This window comes from Delphinapterus leucas, chromosome 17 (assembly GCF_059928025.1).
Source record: "Delphinapterus leucas isolate spDelLeu-1000000601 "Yukka" chromosome 17, BTC_Dleu_Yukka2, whole genome shotgun sequence".
NCBI lineage: Eukaryota > Metazoa > Chordata > Mammalia > Artiodactyla > Monodontidae > Delphinapterus > Delphinapterus leucas.
Window position 1 is genome coordinate 67,447,071 of NC_143145.1, and position 18,968 is coordinate 67,466,038.

The 18,968-nt window shown below is 33.8% G+C and overlaps 1 protein-coding gene across 2 annotated transcripts in view; it reads right to left on the minus strand.

Annotated features, from left to right (window-relative positions):
- Positions 1–210: 210 nt before the first annotated feature.
- The window catches only part of PI15 (peptidase inhibitor 15), a 31,043-nt gene continuing 12,285 nt past the window's right edge, over positions 211–18,968 (minus strand). For both annotated transcript variants that reach the window (XM_022595382.2, XM_089899032.1), the window contains 4 exons: positions 10,680–10,798; positions 9,678–9,810; positions 9,441–9,556; positions 211–6,281 (listed from right to left, as the gene is read on the minus strand). In XM_022595382.2, the coding sequence (XP_022451090.1) occupies positions 6,146–6,281; positions 9,441–9,556; positions 9,678–9,810; positions 10,680–10,798 (504 nt within the window). In that variant the 3' untranslated portion in view covers positions 211–6,145. The remainder of the gene's footprint in view (positions 6,282–9,440; positions 9,557–9,677; positions 9,811–10,679; positions 10,799–18,968) is intronic.

Sequence of the window (18,968 nt, forward strand, 5' to 3'; positions counted from 1 at the left end):
TGGTGCTTCTCCCCCAGGAATGCCTAAGGTTTCTCTTCTTGCCCTTAATATGGGGAAGCATGAAAATTTTTATGTTCAACTGCTGCAGTTTTCCTCAGCCAGAACTTCTTGATATAATGTTCTTTTCCTCTTTTTCCATGGAACCGTGTTTTATATTGGTACCTCAAAATATTTTTTGAATTAAATAGAAAAAAAAAATGGAAGAAGGAAGGAAAGAGGCAGGGAAGGAAAAAAAGAAATGGAAAAAAAGAAAAACAGAAGATCTGATGTATTTCAGTGATGCTCAAAGATATAATCATTTCTGCTTTAGAAAAGTAGTCCATTCCTTGTCAAAACTATCATGCCATCTACTTCTAATTCTATTGTAAAACTACTGAAAGCAAGAAAACAATTAGATTAATTGTTATTAATTAAAACCCTAAAAACAAAACAATTAATTATAATATTTTATTGAAAGAAAAATACAGCAGAGCTCAAAAAGCTACACTTGTTATGCTTTATAAAGGTAGATGTTTACACAGGTTTTATAAATGCACACATTCATGACATTATATCACAATATCAAAGGCACCTTTTACTGCCACAGTATTAGGTAATGAATAAAAAATATCAAATTAATCTTTAAAAAATCTAAAATGATACAATATATTTTAGGATTATGTACATATTTGAAACATTTAGCTATTTTTAAACACTTTATTTTCATACGTGCATCAGAATTATCTCTAATTCTCAAATTATTATGGTACCAAAATTCTGTTTGTCAAATAACAAAACACAAGATGCTGTAATCTATAACCAAGCACCACTTAAAGTCAGTATTTGAAGCTCCATCAGTTTGGCTTCTAACATGTGCAAAGTGAAGTGGGTATTTAAGATAACCATTGCAAAACACTGAGTCTCAATTTTTTGTGTCTTTAATTAGCTGATTATTTTAGAGAAAATGGGGAGAACTGGATGATTTAGATCAATGTTTTTCTAATGGTTCAATGGAATCCTAGGGCTCTCAGAAGAAACTTCCAAGGCACAGAAGAGGGTTTGGGAAATAAGTAGGTCCATTATATGTATATTATATGTTAGAGCTTTGTGCAGGATTGAGATCATACAAAGAGTTCTATTGCTTTAAAATGTTTGAAAATACTAATTTGGAAAACTGCTTCAAAGCATATTTCATTTGGTTATGCTAACGCAGTTTAAGAAATATCTTTGTCAAAACAGATTATCACACTTAGTCAGTTGCACAACTCAAGTGAAAGTTTATCTAAAGATGTTGCCTTCATTGGTTACAGGGTATATAATTCTAAGTTTTTCTGTACATTTTTAAGTCTAGAAAGACTTTGGATGGAATAATAAAATGTTATCATTAGCTCAATAGTATGACCAAAGAACATTATCAAATTATAGATCAACACATAAAAGTGGAGAGATAATCCTTTGATATATGGAATTGTTTTAATATATAAAAATAAATGATCACTTCTGAAAGTGAGATGCACTATAATTCTGTTTGATAATTTTAACTCTTATTGTATTTATGATGTAAACAAAATTAAAAATGTATTTTATTAATACCTACTTCACAAAAAGAACACTTTAATAAGCACCTCAGATCTGGAATATCATTTAAAAAAACATTATTATTTAGGAAAATGGATGTCAAGATATATTATCTCTATTATCTTCCTAGAAAATTATGTCAATAGAGTCAAGCACTTTTTAATGCTCTCGGATTTAGAGAGTATCCAAGAATTTAAAACTGTTCAGCTTAAATTTTTATTGAACGGAAGAAATGGTTTTGTTGCAGGCCAAGTAGCCATCAAGAATTTGTTCTTTTAACCACCAGAGGGCGCCGGTGCCTGCAGCATGGTTGGTGTAGGTGTAATCTAACCTTTACTTGAATTTTACATCGCCGTGCTAAAAAATGCCTTTAAAAAAAATTGAAAACTTCTAAGAAATATATTTACATTCTGTAACACCTAAATAATGTTGGGCTATTAGATTAAAAAATTGAGTGTACTGGCTTATTTTGGTTAAGATTAATTTAATAGGACTTTATTAATATTTCTAAATCAGGAATTGAATGGATAACACTTTTAACTCTGAATAAAAAGAGTCCCTAAGCTCCTAACAGTAACAATTCATTTAGCACCACATGTTTAGCACCAGAATAGATATTGATAGTTCACACTTAATAAAAACTTTAATTCCAAAGGAACTTCAAAATTGTAGCAAGCATACGGTGGTTGTTATGCATTTTCAGCACCATTAACCAGTGAACTGTGTAACTTTCTAAGTTTTTGATTGACCTCTCATAAGTCAAAGTCAGACCATGACATAATTTTTAAAAATCATTCTGCATGCGTTTAAATATGTCTTCCCTTACACATATAACAACAATACAAAAAATATATATAAAACAAAGATAATATTAGACATTGATAGAAATCTAATTTCACTCTACCTAAACACTTCTGCAGGAAAAGGCTTCCCTACATCCATGTCAAGATTTGTGTCCTGTGCTACTGCAGAACATAGGGAATGCTGTTATACACGGGGGAGAACACAGACCCCAGGTTAACCATGACTTTTCCTTCCTGGACACATTCAAATTATCTGTTTAACTTATGTTAAGCAGGATATGAACACAAAACACGTAACTGGCCTAAGTGTGTTTTAGATTTGCTTATGTAGATGTTATAAGTCGATCTAACACAAGCATGTATTAATGAGAAAAAGATATATTGTTTCAGTTCAAATATTCTGAGTAAATTGTATCAGTTGAACTTTCCCTAGTGTTTGGTCAACTCTTCGCTAAAGCTGCATGGAGCTTTCAAATGAATATTTCCATGAAGGTTTCAAATGAACACCACAGCACTGCCAATTGAATTTGGTAGGGAAGCCCTAATGGACCACAGAAGTGATGCTGCTTAGACTACTGAACAGACAAAAGCATGATAACAATAAAAACTGTTTCTGCCACATCTTAAAAGCATGCTTATCCATCATAACCAGCAACATTAAGGGTGTGCCTACACAACTCAGATACAATTCTGTAAAGAAATCCATCAGTTTAACAGCAAAAATTGTAATTTTTCCAGTCTTTTGATGACACGGAAGCCAAAAGAATCTATATCGAGACAGAAATTTTTTTACTTTTCTACTGAATAAAGGATGACATGAAAAATCTATACCAAAGATAAAACCAATGCTGTAGAACATGCATGCCAATTACTATTTATTTTGAATGAAACCTATTAAAATGAAAACCTCAGTAATGACTATTTAAAGCTGCTCTTATGAAATAGCTTATACCCACACCCTTTGTGCTCTGGGAATTACAGTGAGAAATAGCTATCCTAGCACCATTGTTGCATGCTGTGAAAAAACATGACACTCTGTGTTGATACTAGCAAACTTTCATTTGCTTTAGCCTGGAAAATAAAACATTTCACATGGCCACTTCATATTACTAACTTTAAAAAGTACAGATAGAATAACAAATATACCCGTTATATTTTCAGCTGAGTTGTTAAGTTATAAATAAACTTACAGTTCTAGTTGTGATTTGGAAAGAACTGTTGTGTACAAGTTATGAGTGTGTGAACCACAGTCATAATCTGATATGTTTGATGATTTATCTGGATTGTTCATGCACTCAAAGCTTTGTATTTAAGACATTTTTGTCTTAATGAAACGTGGAAAGGTGGGGTTCCTCTAAATCCTTGCAATTCTGGACTTTTTAGTTACTTCTAAAAACCCATTCATGTAAACATTTATTACATTACAGCCACTATATAAGAAGCTGGTATAAATACAAAGATAAGACAGAATTTCTGCCAAAGGGGAGCTCAAATAATTTTATCTCAAATAAAAGTCTCACAACATGAATGATAATTTTAATATTCATACATTTCTGTTACTATGGTAATCTTACCTTCACGTGACAAAATATCATTATACTTTTTGAGACTTGAGAAACGAAGCTACACAAGTAAACCAGCAACAGAACTGGAACTGATAGTAACCTTTTCTGGTTTAATAGTACTTTTCCTACTTCTGTAGAACTAGTTTAGCAAACTCAAGGAAGGAAATATTTTCTAGATAAATCAAATGAATATCGCGCTAATGAGCTTTCTCTTCAACTGCCGATATATATGTTAGTTAAAAGTTGAATTGGGGCCTGATTCTTACTGTTATTTCTATTTTTCATTTTAGTCTCCAAAATGTTTAGTTTTAATAAAGTGTATGTCCCCACAAAAGCAAAGTAGTATGATATGAAAACATTTGGTCAGATTCAGTTCGTAAAAGGAATCAGGCCAATTGTTTGTCATCATGTAAACCTGAACTTCAGATGGTGGATGTTTCCACCATTGGATTTAATTATCTACCTGTCACCTTTCAGCGCATCTACCCTAAGAAATTGCAAACGTGTAGGGAGTTTTAAACAAGCAGTTTTCTTCTGTTATTTGTACTCTGGAACTAACCGTGTTTACTTATTCTGTGATTCTGTTGAAGCATTGCATAACCTGAAATACACACACACACACACACACAAATGCATGCACACTTGAAATGTAATGTGTTAAGTGTCTTGACCCATGTGTTGAATTCTCCTCTCTGAAAGTGATTCCCTGATTTGGAAATAAGCATTTTCAAAGTCACATGAGTGAAATTTTCATAGTGACTTTGATTTGATTTCCACCAAACTTAATGGAGAACTGAAAATTATTCTTCTACTTAGATATGGGAATAAAATTTAGTAATTAGTCCTTAGAAAATCATCTGAAGAGGCCCCTTTAACAAAATCATAACTGTCTGTGATGTGCACATGGGAACTTGCACATGGTGCTCAAGGACCATGGTGATTAGATTGATTCTCACCAAGTAAGGATGGGCAAAGCAATGGAGAGCTGGAGGTATCCTTGACACCTACAATGTTTCTTTCTGACATCCCTCACCTCCTGCTGAAAGGCTTCAAGTTACACTAGACCTTCAGTATATGCCCTTCAGAAGCTCTCCACCGGTGTGTGTGTGTGTGTGTGCAGTAACCCTATTTCTGCGACTTTTCTTACCTGTGACTTTTCATACCTGAAGCTCATTTCTCTCGGACCTTCTCAGTTTACTTAGGTCTTGCTTTCTGCCTTCCAAAACCACAACTATTTACTCTCACCCAGTAATCCCTAGGCAGTTGTTAATTTTTCCCTGCCTCATTTAGTTCCAGACGCTATAGCTACATTTTCATGCTAATCAGAAACCTTACATATTACACAGTGTGGCCTATCACCTATTCCACCTATTCAACATGTGAACATTGTTGCACTCACTTCCTCAAAATTACATGGAAAATAAATCTGTTAAAAAAATAATAATTTTACAGCAATATAATTAGGTGGCATTATTTCCTGAATATTTTTGTGAGCTTCTTGAAGTCAGGAATAATATCATAATCTTTGCTTGATCAGAACATAACTATCAGAGTGCCTTGCCCATCGTAACCACTCAAAACAAGATTCAATAAAAGAGATTAAGCAAAAGGCATGATTTGAACCTTATATAAGTCAAGAGTATCTTTTGGTGAACCCAAGTAAGATAAAATATCTCCAGAATGAAATCTGTGGTTGCTTAATTAAATTATTATATCCAGATATTACTAAGTGTTATTTTGCAAATTATCACTTTTGGGGCACTATAGAAGTGGGTGCTGAAGATAGCCCACCACCTCACATACATTTTAGAATAGGATTTTTAAAAATTTCCCTCAAGTTAACTACAAAATCATATTATCTATGTGTTATATCATCTATGTGTGCGTATATACACACACATACATTATAGGCCAAATATATATTCTATTCCTTAAGAACATAATTCCTTTGGAAAACAAGTTTTGGGATTGGATGCATCAACTATGTCAATACTACATACACAATATTTTAATTTAGGCTTAGAGGTCAGAAAACAGAAATGGATGCTTTGTTTACCTCCAAGGATTAAACAGACATAATAGACAAACACGAATTTATACAATGAATAATAAAAGGAAAACAAGATTATGATAAAATATGTATAATATGTGCAAAACTCAATATATATATATGCCTATGATTCCCAGAAACCATTATATTTCCTGGAGGAAAAGACAAGCTTATTTAAACCAGTATAGGTAGTTTGACGTTACTCCTGCAAAACAAAGATTGTCAGTACAAGACCCCCCGTAACTGGGAGGACAAGCTGAACATGGTACCCCTACTTTATATGGTGCTTCTCCAATCCAGTTGCCCCTTGAAAAAAAAAGAAGAGAGCATTAGTACTACTTGCCCATTCATTAAAATCTGATTGTCCTTAAGCACAAGATCACGTGTTGACATGTGATGATATTTTTAGAAGTCTGTCGTTTTAGAAAAGCACTAAAAGTTATAACCATTTCTTATTTCTACAGTAACTTGTCCTGTATATCTTACTTTTAAAATGTTTTCTTTCTGATTAAATTAATATTATGTTAATTTACAGATAAGAAGTGAGGCACTACAATGCATGGTGACATTATTAGTCATCCGACACCAGGCTTGATGCTCTATCCACTCACCACAGCTGCCTCGTTCCTGCAGCAGCCTTCTGGAGCACATGGGCTGTGTCCACTTAAACTTACTTCTTAAAAACTCATGCTAATATTATTATAAAGATAGTAAATTATATACAGATCTAGATATATACATGTCCATTATATATATAAAGATATATACATGTAATTCTGGGATGCTTAGAAACGGTGAAATGAGCAAGAAGTTGTTACAAGCATAAAAAATAGGTTTTAAGTGTTCAAAGGATTTCTTCCTCAAGTTGAAAAAATAGTTTAGATTCTCAGTATTCATAAAATGAGATAACGGAAAACTCAGTAAGAGAATAATGGCTCACAGAAGCAGCCATTAATGGTGATTGCAAAACATTTTCCCATATGTAAACTCATAGTTATAATTTTTAGTAATACTATTAGTTTTTTGATAATGCTGAACCTATTTAACTGAATCATTATGTGTTATCAATATTTTTCTTCATCTGTAATTATGGCCATGATTATAGTGATACACCCAATTCACCATTTAGGATAGTTAAAAACAGCCACAATGCCTTATGTTATTAAGCTTTTAGCTGTGAGGAAGGAGGCAATGAATGTATTCTCAGTAGCATGGTGATTAGTAACTACGGTACTATACAGCCAGTGATGTGAAGGGAGTTGAATGGTCAGGAGAAAATTTGGTTGTAGATAGTAAAAAGTCAAGGTTGAAGATAAGACAACAGTGTAAAGGCTAAAATATGAAACAAGTGGGTCTCATCTTTGAGACCTAAATAAGACCAAGCAGGTGACTCATACAGTGCATCTACCAGACATGAAAATATCCTTATTCAGTCAGTTGAAAAGTCACATTTTTATCTATAAAATATCTGTAAAGGAAAAGTTGAGATGAGATTACAAGGCTGCCCACCTCTATCTAGCTTATTCTACACTCTGCCTTCCAGAGAAGCTTCCTCAAGCATAATTTTGGTAATGTTACATGTTTGCTTATGAACATTCAAGGAGGTCCATCCCTCAAGAGTGCAGCTCACTCCTTTATACTAATCTCTCCCACTCTATTTTCATAATCTTATTTCCCTCTATATCTTTACCCAAACCTATAAAAATATATGAACCCAGCCTGTGGTATTTTAATTTCATATTTTTCAACTTATTCTACATAGCTTTTAGAAATTACACAGCACATATTTTTGGTAATGTTAACTTAGAAATACAATTTTATTATATAAAAATTATTATATATTATATTACAAACTTTTATACGAATGGAAGATAATTGTATTCAGTAGTAGATCAGTCAGTTGATAAACATATTATTTTTCCTTCTAATTTTTATTCTATTTCATCTAATTCAATTCATTCTCATTCTCTCATTTCTCTCTCTCTCTCTCTATCTCTGTCTCTGTCTCTGTCTCCCCCCCCCAACCCCTTTCCTTCTCTGTTTTATTTTGCCCCTGAAAAACAGTTATACTTGAGATAAGTCCATATTGGGATTGGAAGAAACATAGTCAACTATCAGTCAGGATTTTAAAACTTTCTTCATTGCCTAGGTTTCAAAAGAATTGTTCTCTATCACAGCAAATATAGCATACTAACACAATATCTTAAACTCTTAGACTTACAAAATAATCAGACATTTCATCAATAATATTACAAAATTCCAATCATTGGCCAAAAACAGAATAGTTAAATGAATGTTATAAAAAAACCTCTCACTATTTGAGTACTACTTGGCCAATTTATGTCAGAAAGAAGGGTTAAAGTCTTAATAGGAAAATATACAGTATAAAACTGAAAATATCAAACAAATGCAGTTTTAATGCTTATCATAATGCAGCCACATTTTACTTTCCAAATCTTACTATTCTAATAACTGTGGAGAGGGGACCATCAGGAAAATTGCTATTTTTCTAACTTTGCAAAAACACTGCCACTGGCATACTACCATATAAATGAGTAATGCAGTTATTTGTGAAACATTTTCTCATTCCCTCCCCATACTGGCAAAGCTGGAGAAAATCTTTGTTTGGGACTTACTTTGGAAGACACCAGGAGTGTCATAAATCCTTTGTACATTTTAGTATTTATTCCAAATGAGAACAGACTCATGTATAAATACTGGAACATTTTATCCGAAGAGTCATTGTTATCAAAAAGGCATTTTATCAGATGTTAACAAATGCTTATTTATCCTCATATTATAAAGAATGTTCATAAATATGAGCCTATTTTATAATCTTTGATCAATTTTCACAATACCTTTTTATGTATGCCATAAGAAGAAATTACTGAATATTTTTTGTACTGAAATTTAAATCATGGCAAAGCTTTCATTAAAAAGAAGTCATAGCATTTAAATTTTCCCTTCTGATTCTGAATGCCTCCTTAACCATCTATGGAAAAAGTAAACTGTGATTGTAATTTTACTCTTAAAAGAAAGGAGAAGGGCTTGTTTTGCTTTCCTAGTGAAAAAGCTAAGCCAACATTCTAGTACTGATTGATGAGAATACTGTGGTGTTGATAAATTCCCTAGAAGATCCTTTCCTGATGCCTTTTATATAGCTATCAAAAGCCTAAAAGCATATGTTTATTTTATAATTACCATGCCTAAAGAAAGATGGTAAGGAGAATTTAGTGACTCTCCAAATCACAAATAGTCTTGCCTGCAATTTTAATCTAGAATCCTTGTGAAAAGAAACCTTTCAGCTTATAACTTTTCAGATATACAAGAAGATGGAAGATTTGAGGATTAGTGCTTGTTAGTTAAGTCTTACTCATATTATTTACCTGTTAAAAGTATCTATCAGACTGAAGATATTTAACATCATTAAAGATTCCAAGAAGTAAAATCCAACTGGATACTTACTTTGGGGCATAGTTGCATACCAAATAAACTGCACGGCGCCATACAGCTCCCCAAACATTCATGTTTTGACAAGTATGAATTGCACATCCTATTCGATTGGAAGTGGCCCAAACCATCTGAGAAAGTAAATCGATATACTGTTATTGAAGTTGGAGCTAAGAAAATTCATGTTCACCAAAATAGTAAGAGCATTTTTTAAAAGTATGAATCAAAAATGAACAAAACAATTAAATTAACCTGTGTATAATGTGTGCACATGGGGCCAAAACATCTCATAGGACATCTGGGATTGCAATCCTGGGGATACGGAAAAGCATAATCTTTCACTTCATCATACCATGGCTTGACCAACTGGAGAATAGAGCGATATCTAGATATCAAGAAACACAATGAAAACTTAGAGTACAGTAGTGGCAATATATAGTGGACTCACGTTAAATTATAAGTTAATTGGTCCTTTTGCAGATTATTCATGGTAAATCAAGAACATACCCACCCCTCACAATTACCATCATCACCTAGTAGAATCCTCTATTCCTCCAAGTAGAGCCAAGCATGAAAATGCCCAGGACTGGAGCAAGTGATCCTGTGTTTGTCTAAGTATGTGTCTGGTTGTTTCAAAAAGAGAAATGCAAATCTTTCAGGAATTATCATCTTTATCTTGTTTTACCACCTGATTTTCCTCCCCTATGTGGAAGAGAATGAGTCTTTGGAATATTGGATGATGACATTCCACAGTGGTAGAAAAATTATCCTATTACTGGGAACAGCTTTATCCATTGTTGCATATACTTGCATATACATACGTGTGCCTATTTATATATACATATATGTGTAAATATATTGAATTTGTACAACACACACAGATACAGGTATATGCAAACATGGGAAGGTTGCATACACAATAATGGCTTCTGCCACCATCAAGGGATTTTTCTGAAGTAGAAGAAATAGGATACAGGATACAGCCTGATCCTTTCAAAGATTCTGTGAGATAAGGGTAGAATACAGGCTAAAGGAGGGCGTTCCAAGGGTGAAAGGGAAAACTGGTTTTACTAGGCCCTTTTAAAAAATTAAATAATCCTTGAAGACATCTAAAACAGTCATAGGCCAAGCATCAGTGCCTGACACATAGTGAGCCCTCTTGTAGATATTACTTGAAATTGGTGTCACTAACCCTTGGATTCCATAAGCAATAAAGTTGCATGGATAAACAGTATCAGTGAAACTACTTCCTACCTTCCAGTTCGTACAGATAGATTTTGACCCAAAAATCTCAATAAGTAAGAAGGCCCATGGTCCCAAATGCAAGTAGCTGCCCAAGCCTCTGCAGATTTTGCAAGATTTTCATCCCAGACCTGTGAAAGTGAAAAAGACCTTCAGCTTTACTGGGTTTGCTAGTAACAAACAAAAAGAGAAAAGAAATGGCACTACTATTTCCTAAAGTTCTTTCAACTCTGCTTCCTGACTAGAAGAAAGCAAATTTAGACCATTGTTATTCAAAGTTCTACAGTGCAATATTGTTATTCCTCAAAAATCTTTATTGTTTTTACAGGGCCATCTAGACCCAAAATCCAGACATAAATTTTGGTAAAGGATAGATTAACAAAAATATCGTATCCAGATGTAACTTGGAGATACCTCATACTGACCACTGAAGTTTGAATCCACCAAAGTCAGTTGATTTCCCTGGAGTTTATTCACAGCAAAAAGGAGCCATGCTATTGATATATCTTAAAAATTAATGAGATCAAATTTATTCAAATCAATGTACCAAAATTAACAATGTCTCATAGTCCAACTTTTTTATTGAGATATAATTGATATATAACATTATTAGTTTCAGGTGTACAACTTAATGATTTTTATGTACATATATATTGTGAAATGATCACCACAATAAGTCTAGTTAACATCCGTCACCACACACAGTTACAAATTTCTTTTCTTGTGAAGAGAACTTTTAAGATGTATTCTCTTAGCAGCACTCAAATGTACAATACAGTATTATTAACTATAGTCACCATGCTGTATATTACATCCTCAGGATTTATTTTATAACTGAGAGTCTGTACCTTTCAACCACCTTCACATATTTCACACACCCCACCCCCCAACCTCTGGCAGCCACCTATCTGCTCTCTAGATCTCTGAGTTCAGTATTGTTTTTGTTGTTGTTGTTTTTAGATTCCACATATATATGAGATCATAAGTTATTTGTCTCTTTCTGACTTATTTCACTTACCATAATGCCCTTAAGTTCCATGCATGTTGTCACAAATGGCAAGATTTCCTTGTTTATTATGGCTGAATAATATTCCATTTATCTACTTATTTGTTGACGGACAATTAGGCTGCTTCCATATCTTGGCTATTGTAAATAGTGCTGTTATGAACATGGGGGTGAAGGTATCTTTTTGAGTTAGTATTTTAGTTTCCAGACTAATACCCAGAAGTGGAATTGCTATATCATATGGTAGTTCTATTTTAATTTTTTGAGGACACTCTATACTGTTTTCCATAGTGGCTGCACCAATTTGCATTCCCACCAACAGTGCCCAAGGTTCTCTTTTCCCTACATCCTCACCAACACTTGTTATTTCTTGACTTTTAGACAATAGTCATTCTAACAGGTGTGAGATTATGTCTCACTGTGGTTTTGATTTGCATTTATTCCAACTTTTAAGTGTCAAACTATATTAAATTATAATATGATATAAATGATATTTTATATCATTTGAATATTTGATAGTAATAATAATATTAGAACTTTTAATTGTTATGAGCTAGAAACATAGATTTACTTAATGTAACAGTGTATTTAAGTGAAAGGAAATTAATTTAGTGACTTTGAAATAAAATAGGAAAAAAAATTGATGAACCCTTCGGAGACATTTTTACCCTAGAAGGCCATGGCACCCACCCTGAAAAAAGATTTGTTAGCCACTTAGAAGTTGTCTTAAATTAGAAAAACAAAGTCATCTTACATAAATCTATCTAGAATTACATTAAAATAAATTCACTCACAAAATTACATGAAATCAGAATTATCAAGAAAGGATCTGGAGTCATTCTATGGTGACAGTGGTCATATCTCCACTGTCTGTGTAAAAAGAAAGATCATTCAAAAAGCTATAATAAAATACACTTTCCTTAATTATCCATAATATAATCTGCCCATTTTGTGGATTAATTAAATGTGGCAAAACATTACATAATACCCTTTTAATAAGTAAGTAATCAGTGTTAAATGTAGTATATAAATGGAAAATACTCATTCTATAATATTTTAAAAGTTAGTCTCTCTTTATATACTTGTCTTCTCCTTTGAATTGATATCATGCTTTTTTACAGTTATAAAAAATACTTTGTATTATTCTTTCACACTTAGCTCTGTAAAATAATCATTTGATATGTTTTATGAATTATTACTTCAAACCTCTCCTTTTGTTTGTAAAAATTCTGTGCAGAAATATCAGTGAACCAAACTAAATTTGCAATGAAAATCATAGTATTCTAGAACTGAAATTAACTTTTAAAAGCATTTTGTTTGGCTAATAATGGATTCATCTAGTATTTATTCTTCTGATATTTTTAATGAAATATGGATTTACAAAATATGGATTTCAGTTCACCAAAATGCAAAATATTACCATTAGATCACAAATGAATTTTAGACGGAATAGCATCAACAAATTATGTCTCTGAGCTAATTGTAGTCACTTTGGAAAAAAAATACATCTAAATATTATTAACATATTGAAGTGGTGTGCACTCAGAACAGTAACTGCTAAAAACACGGCTTTTCTGTGTTTTTATATAATCTTTCTAAAAACAGTCTTTCTTATAGTCTTGTTCTGAAATATCAGCACTGCATGGCACAAATAATACTGAAAAAGAAAGTAAATATCCTGTATTCTAACCCTAAGCCTACTGCTAAGATCATCTCTGACTGAGGACATGTCAATTATTCTGTCTCCCAGTTAACTCATCTCTAAGGTCCCTTTCCTCTTCAGCATTTCATGATTTAGTATCCCTGAGTAACTCCAGCATCAGAATCAGGAAGATCTGTTATATTGACCTATGACTTGTTCAGTTCTAGCCTTTTCCATACCACAGAAAGAGGAAACCTAGATTCTTCACAAAATAATTTAAAATATTTAAGGCAGTTAACAAATTTAAGGTAACTTAGCATATATAATTCTATATGCTTACTCATATACTTAAAATGTGTATGTCAAAGAGATAAACCAAAGAGTTCATGCCTGAAAAATATCTTACATGAGCACCATTTTAAAATTATTATAAAGGATTTTGATAGGAAGACCATGTATTTAGCATTACCGTTGCCTACGTTTTTAGGTGTTTCTATGTAGAGATACCATAATTAAAATTTTTGAGATGATAGTTGTGAGGGAGGAGAGATGACCACTTTTTTTCATCTCTTCATGTTTTCTTTTAGGAAACTGATGGGAGGGATTTCTGCCTGTCCCTGAAGGAAGATGCTGGAGACCCTGGCAGCACTGGCCAGGTCCCACACAGAGAGTGGGATCATTTTGCCTTCCCATGGGAGACATACCAACTGTCTCTCTGATGCCTACTGCAGAAGAAGTCAGAAAGTCCTGTGCTCTTTCTTGCCTGTTTGTCCCCAGGCAGGACTCACACCCATCCTGTAAAGAGGGGAAGATCCTGCTCTGAAATTTAGGAATTGCATATCTACCGTATTTGCTGTCTCCGTCTTTCTCCACTGGTTACAACTCCCAGGAGAATATGGGTGAGTGATGTATCCCTTTAATCCACAGTGGTATTTAAATCTATTAATATGATGAGAGGTCTTTCAGGGTTGAAAACAGCAAATAAGGATAGCTTCTTTCTTATCCAGAAGCTCTAAATTGTGATGAATGTTGCCAGTTTAACCATGTGAAAGAATTCTAACAACTTATACAAATTTAGGGAATGAAGTTGTAATCACCTAAGCATTTGACTAATATATACATTTCTAGATGCTTAGTGGATAGTCTATCTGCTGAATTTTGCTGAACACCTGTGATATTTATTTGAAATAAGTTTAGTATCATACCCTACAAATACAGCAAAAGAAAAAAGGTCACAGGTGTGTACTTACTTAACATTCTATGGAATGACTAGCAAATATGCAACATATTATGATCATTTGTTAGAAAAGCTAAACACCTTATATTTACTCAGCTTTTATGCAGCTAGCCTCAAATTCTGTATTTCTAGTTCTTGTCCCTCTAAATGGATAAAATACTTTCACAGATAACTGAGTTGTGAACACTTAAAATATCATGCCTTCTAAAAATTAGGCAAAAATTAAGAAAATGATGCATGGAGACAAAAAAACATTTACAGGAGCTAGTAGAAGTTAGATATTATGATTAGATAACTCACAAAATGAAGATGGCTTAAAACGGTGTCAGAGCGCACAGAAGCCTATATATGTGCCCTATTGCTCCACAGGATTTTCTTCCATTCTTTGCTGTTACGAGCCATTTAGTTGGTCAGCTTGTAAACTGATTGATTTAGCTCTGGACTAAAATGTTTACCATGAACTACTCTGCTTATCAACAAATTTAAGCACCTTGTCTGTGGAAACCACATAGTCTGATTAAGCCATGAGAAGCATCCAGAATTCAAACTGATGTCATTTCAATAGCTAGAAGAGTGTGGCTCCAAGAGATAGGAGGCATATGAAAAGAATGAAAAGACCTCAAATCCAGAGGTCTTCAGAGGTTAAGCCAAAGAAATACAAAATTGAGTCAAAGAATGTCTCAGCATGGGAGAAAATCACTGACTTCCATAAATTGAAGAATTAGAGAGTGATATGATCCAGCCCAAAGATGAGGTTGTTTTATCAGCCATTTCCTTAAGTTTTGTTACCCACAACACAGTGGGCACCGGGACATCCGAAACTGCCTTCTTAAACCCCAGTCACTATCTCCGGACAATAAGAAATGTAGACCAACTGAAAGGCAACCCTGAAAATTACTTGAGAATATATCCCCAACATTGTTTGATGTGACATACTGTTTTTTTTCAAGTGGGTAACATCTTTTAATTCCAAACATAAGAATTAAAGGTAGACGTGTTTGAAAGAATTAAATATAAGATGTTAAAAAGGATAAATATTTCTAGGTAACGAACCTGTACATATTTGATGTTATTAATATTTATAGTGGTTCAGAGAATATGGCAACAGGTTATTAAAGCAATATGTTAGCCTTGTAATTTCAACATAAAATATATCAATAATTATTTATATTTGTGGTTTTAAGTTAAAAATTTTAAGAAAATCTTGTTACAATTTTTAAACAGTATTGCAAAATTTAGAACTTAAGAGTCACTGTGTTGCTTAGGCTTTTAAGACATTTAAATATATGGAAATTATTTTCAATAAGCCAGTTGAAGTACTAAAGGTCAAATATGTTAAATCTATAAATGCAGCTTAAAATTTAAATTAATTAGATTTGTAAGTAGTAACAAACATTAAACAAATGTGATGCCAAAACTTGCTAGATTTCGGAATAGAACAAAAATATATGAAAATGAAGCTAAATTAGAGGAGAACAAGAAATATTAAATTTGAAAATGACCTCTTAAAAAATCTGTTCTGCACATGGAAACCATCTTCAAAGACATAAAATACTAAAAAATAAAATTATCACACTGAGTTTTTGAAAACACATTTCTAAATTGGTTATTGTCATGGATACTCTGATAGCAATGACATTGGAAACAGTATGGCATGTCGTATAGACACTTATTTTCTTGGACTGACATGTGGTCATTTCTTATATATTTAGATAAAAAGTAAAGGCAGTTTAGATAGACAAGTTTTTGGCTTTTAAAAATAACTCAGCTGGGGCTCTTTGTTCTTTTTCTGGGTTAGATTGGGAAAGAAGTGCTGACTTATAGAAGTGAGAAAGAGCCATTAAAAAGATATTAAGTGATGACAAAATTATTTTCCCTGAGGGCTGCCAGAAGCTTTTAAAAAACACTTCATGGGCATGGTTGTGGTTTTGTTTTGAAATTGGGGTTTATTCCCTTTCGGTGGAAATGCTTGTGAAGTGCCAATAAAGGAAACTGAGAGCTGAATATATGACCCTGTGTTAAACCAGACAGGAGGGAAGAATGGGCCTTGGTAAGACTGGAGGGGGTGGGGTGCGGCACAGGAAGAGAAAAGGATTTCCCATGGGAAATTGGGGACACTAATTAGATTAATTAAATGATATTAAACCAATTATACTTTTAAAAAGAACCAGTTAAGGAACTTGATTTAAAAAAAATTCCCTCAAGCCTCAAAAATGACCATAAATATGGGACCACATTATACCACAAAGTATCAACGTGGGGTCCTAAGCATTTTTTAAATGTTTAAATGAAAATAGTGAAGAGTTTCCTCAGGTAAGATGAGTGCTACCTTTTATGTAGGTGGGAAAGGTAAATTTCTATAAAAAAAAGATGTAAAAGTATACTTTTTTTAGAGGTATTCTGAACTGGATCATTGCCAGCAGCATAAAATCCTTAAAAACAAACACAAAAGGACTTCTCTTGACCCCTTTTCATCTTCATCTTCCAATGCACCATTCCTCTTCTTCCTTTTACAATGAAATTTGAGTGTTGTCTTAACAGAGAATTTTCCGTTTTTCTTCTTCTACTCTTGAGCCCACCCCAGGCAGGTTCCCCCCTCTACCTCCACTCTACCCAAATTGCTCACATCAATATCATAAATGGTCATTTCCTGGTCACCATGTTATTTGTTCTATCAGCAGCTTTTAGAATGCCTGACCACTTGCTCCTCCTGGACCCACTTCCACCCCCTGGTTTCATGACCCCACCCTTGCCTTGTTTTTCTCTGGCTGTTGCCTTGTTTTCCTCCATATGTTTGCTGATTCTTCCTCATCTCCCTAACCTGTGCATGCTGGAGGGTTCCCAGGGCTGAAGCCATGTCTCTGTCTGTCTCTCTCTCTGTCTGTCTCTCTCTCTCCCTCTCTCTCTCTTCTGTTTCATCAATTCACTGCCTAGGTAACCACATCCAGTCTCACACATTGAAATACTATTTATAAGCTGGTGGTACTCTTCCAAATTATATCTATAGACCTCTCCACTGAATTCCAGACTGATTTATCCACCTATCCACTTTAAACCTCTACTTAACAAGTCCAAAATTGAGTTCCAGTATTCACAACCCTACCGCCACTCCCTACCCTCTAACCAGCTACTCCTACAGTCTTCCTCCCATCAGTGGATGACATTACTCTTTTTCTTCTGGTTCAGGGGTCACCAGATCTATCCCATTGCCTACTTATATGTTATCTATAGCTGTTTCTGTGTTACAGTGGCAGCACGGACCACAGGGTCTGCAAAGCTAAACGTATTTACCATCTGGTCCTTTACAGAAAAAGTTTACCAATTGCTTTTGTAGTTGCTCAAGCCAGAGAGTCCATAGCCATCTTTACTCTTTCTTTGCTTAATAATCTTTATATGCTCTATCAGCAAATCTTGTCGATCCTGCCATCAAAATCCTGTCTATCCATAATATACCCACTGATCATCACTATTATTACCACCACCTTGAGTGAAGCCACCATCATTTGTTATCTGGATTATTGAAAAAGACTCCTAGCTGAGGGAGTGTTTCCTACATATAAAGCCTTAATATATAAATTAAGGAAGGCATGGATAAAAGAAAAACATTCAGAATTTGAGGTAAGATTATTTAAACAGGATTGGTGATTAGGAAATAAAGGAAAAAGAAATTTCAGTTCTTTAATCTATGCATGGCTCAATCTATACCTCAGTCAAGTGCTTTGAAAATACCAAAGTGCTATTTAAATATAATCAAGCTCAACTGACTGGGTTGGGGGTTGGTCTAGTAATGAAAATGAGTATTGGGTGTAAGATGCCAAAATGCAACTGCTGCTTGACATCCGGACAGTTATATGAAAGAGAGAGAGAGAGAGACTTGGAAATGAGTGAATTTATCCCCACCCAAAGAGGCTCTTCCTTTTTAACCAATTGCTGACAAGTAGGAAGTGGGCACCATGTCTCTAAACCTTAAAACTTTTCAGGATAATCTAGAAATCCTGATGTATATGTGAAATGTATCCACTTCTACATGTTGCCAAATAGCCTTTTAAATGTAAAATTCTCTACAGTTCAACACTTGCAGAGCAAATTAAACATGACTACTAATTGGAATGGTTAATGGGCCTACAGTTTATGAACTCTGATGGAAGGTATCATTGTCACCATTACACTTATGTAGATGTGTGATCTTAATACACAAGGATGGTGGCAAGAAAGAGTGACCCTGGAACTGTCTTGGCCCCAAATCTCCTTACACCAAACTTACCAGATGGGGACTGCTGTTTTGTTATCAACAATGGAAAATGCAAGAAATGCAAATTTCCAGATCAACCAATAGAATCCTAGATAATTCGTTAATCTAGGCAGCTAGTAATTGACTACTTATTGGGAGGGCTGCGCAATATTGGGTACTGGGAA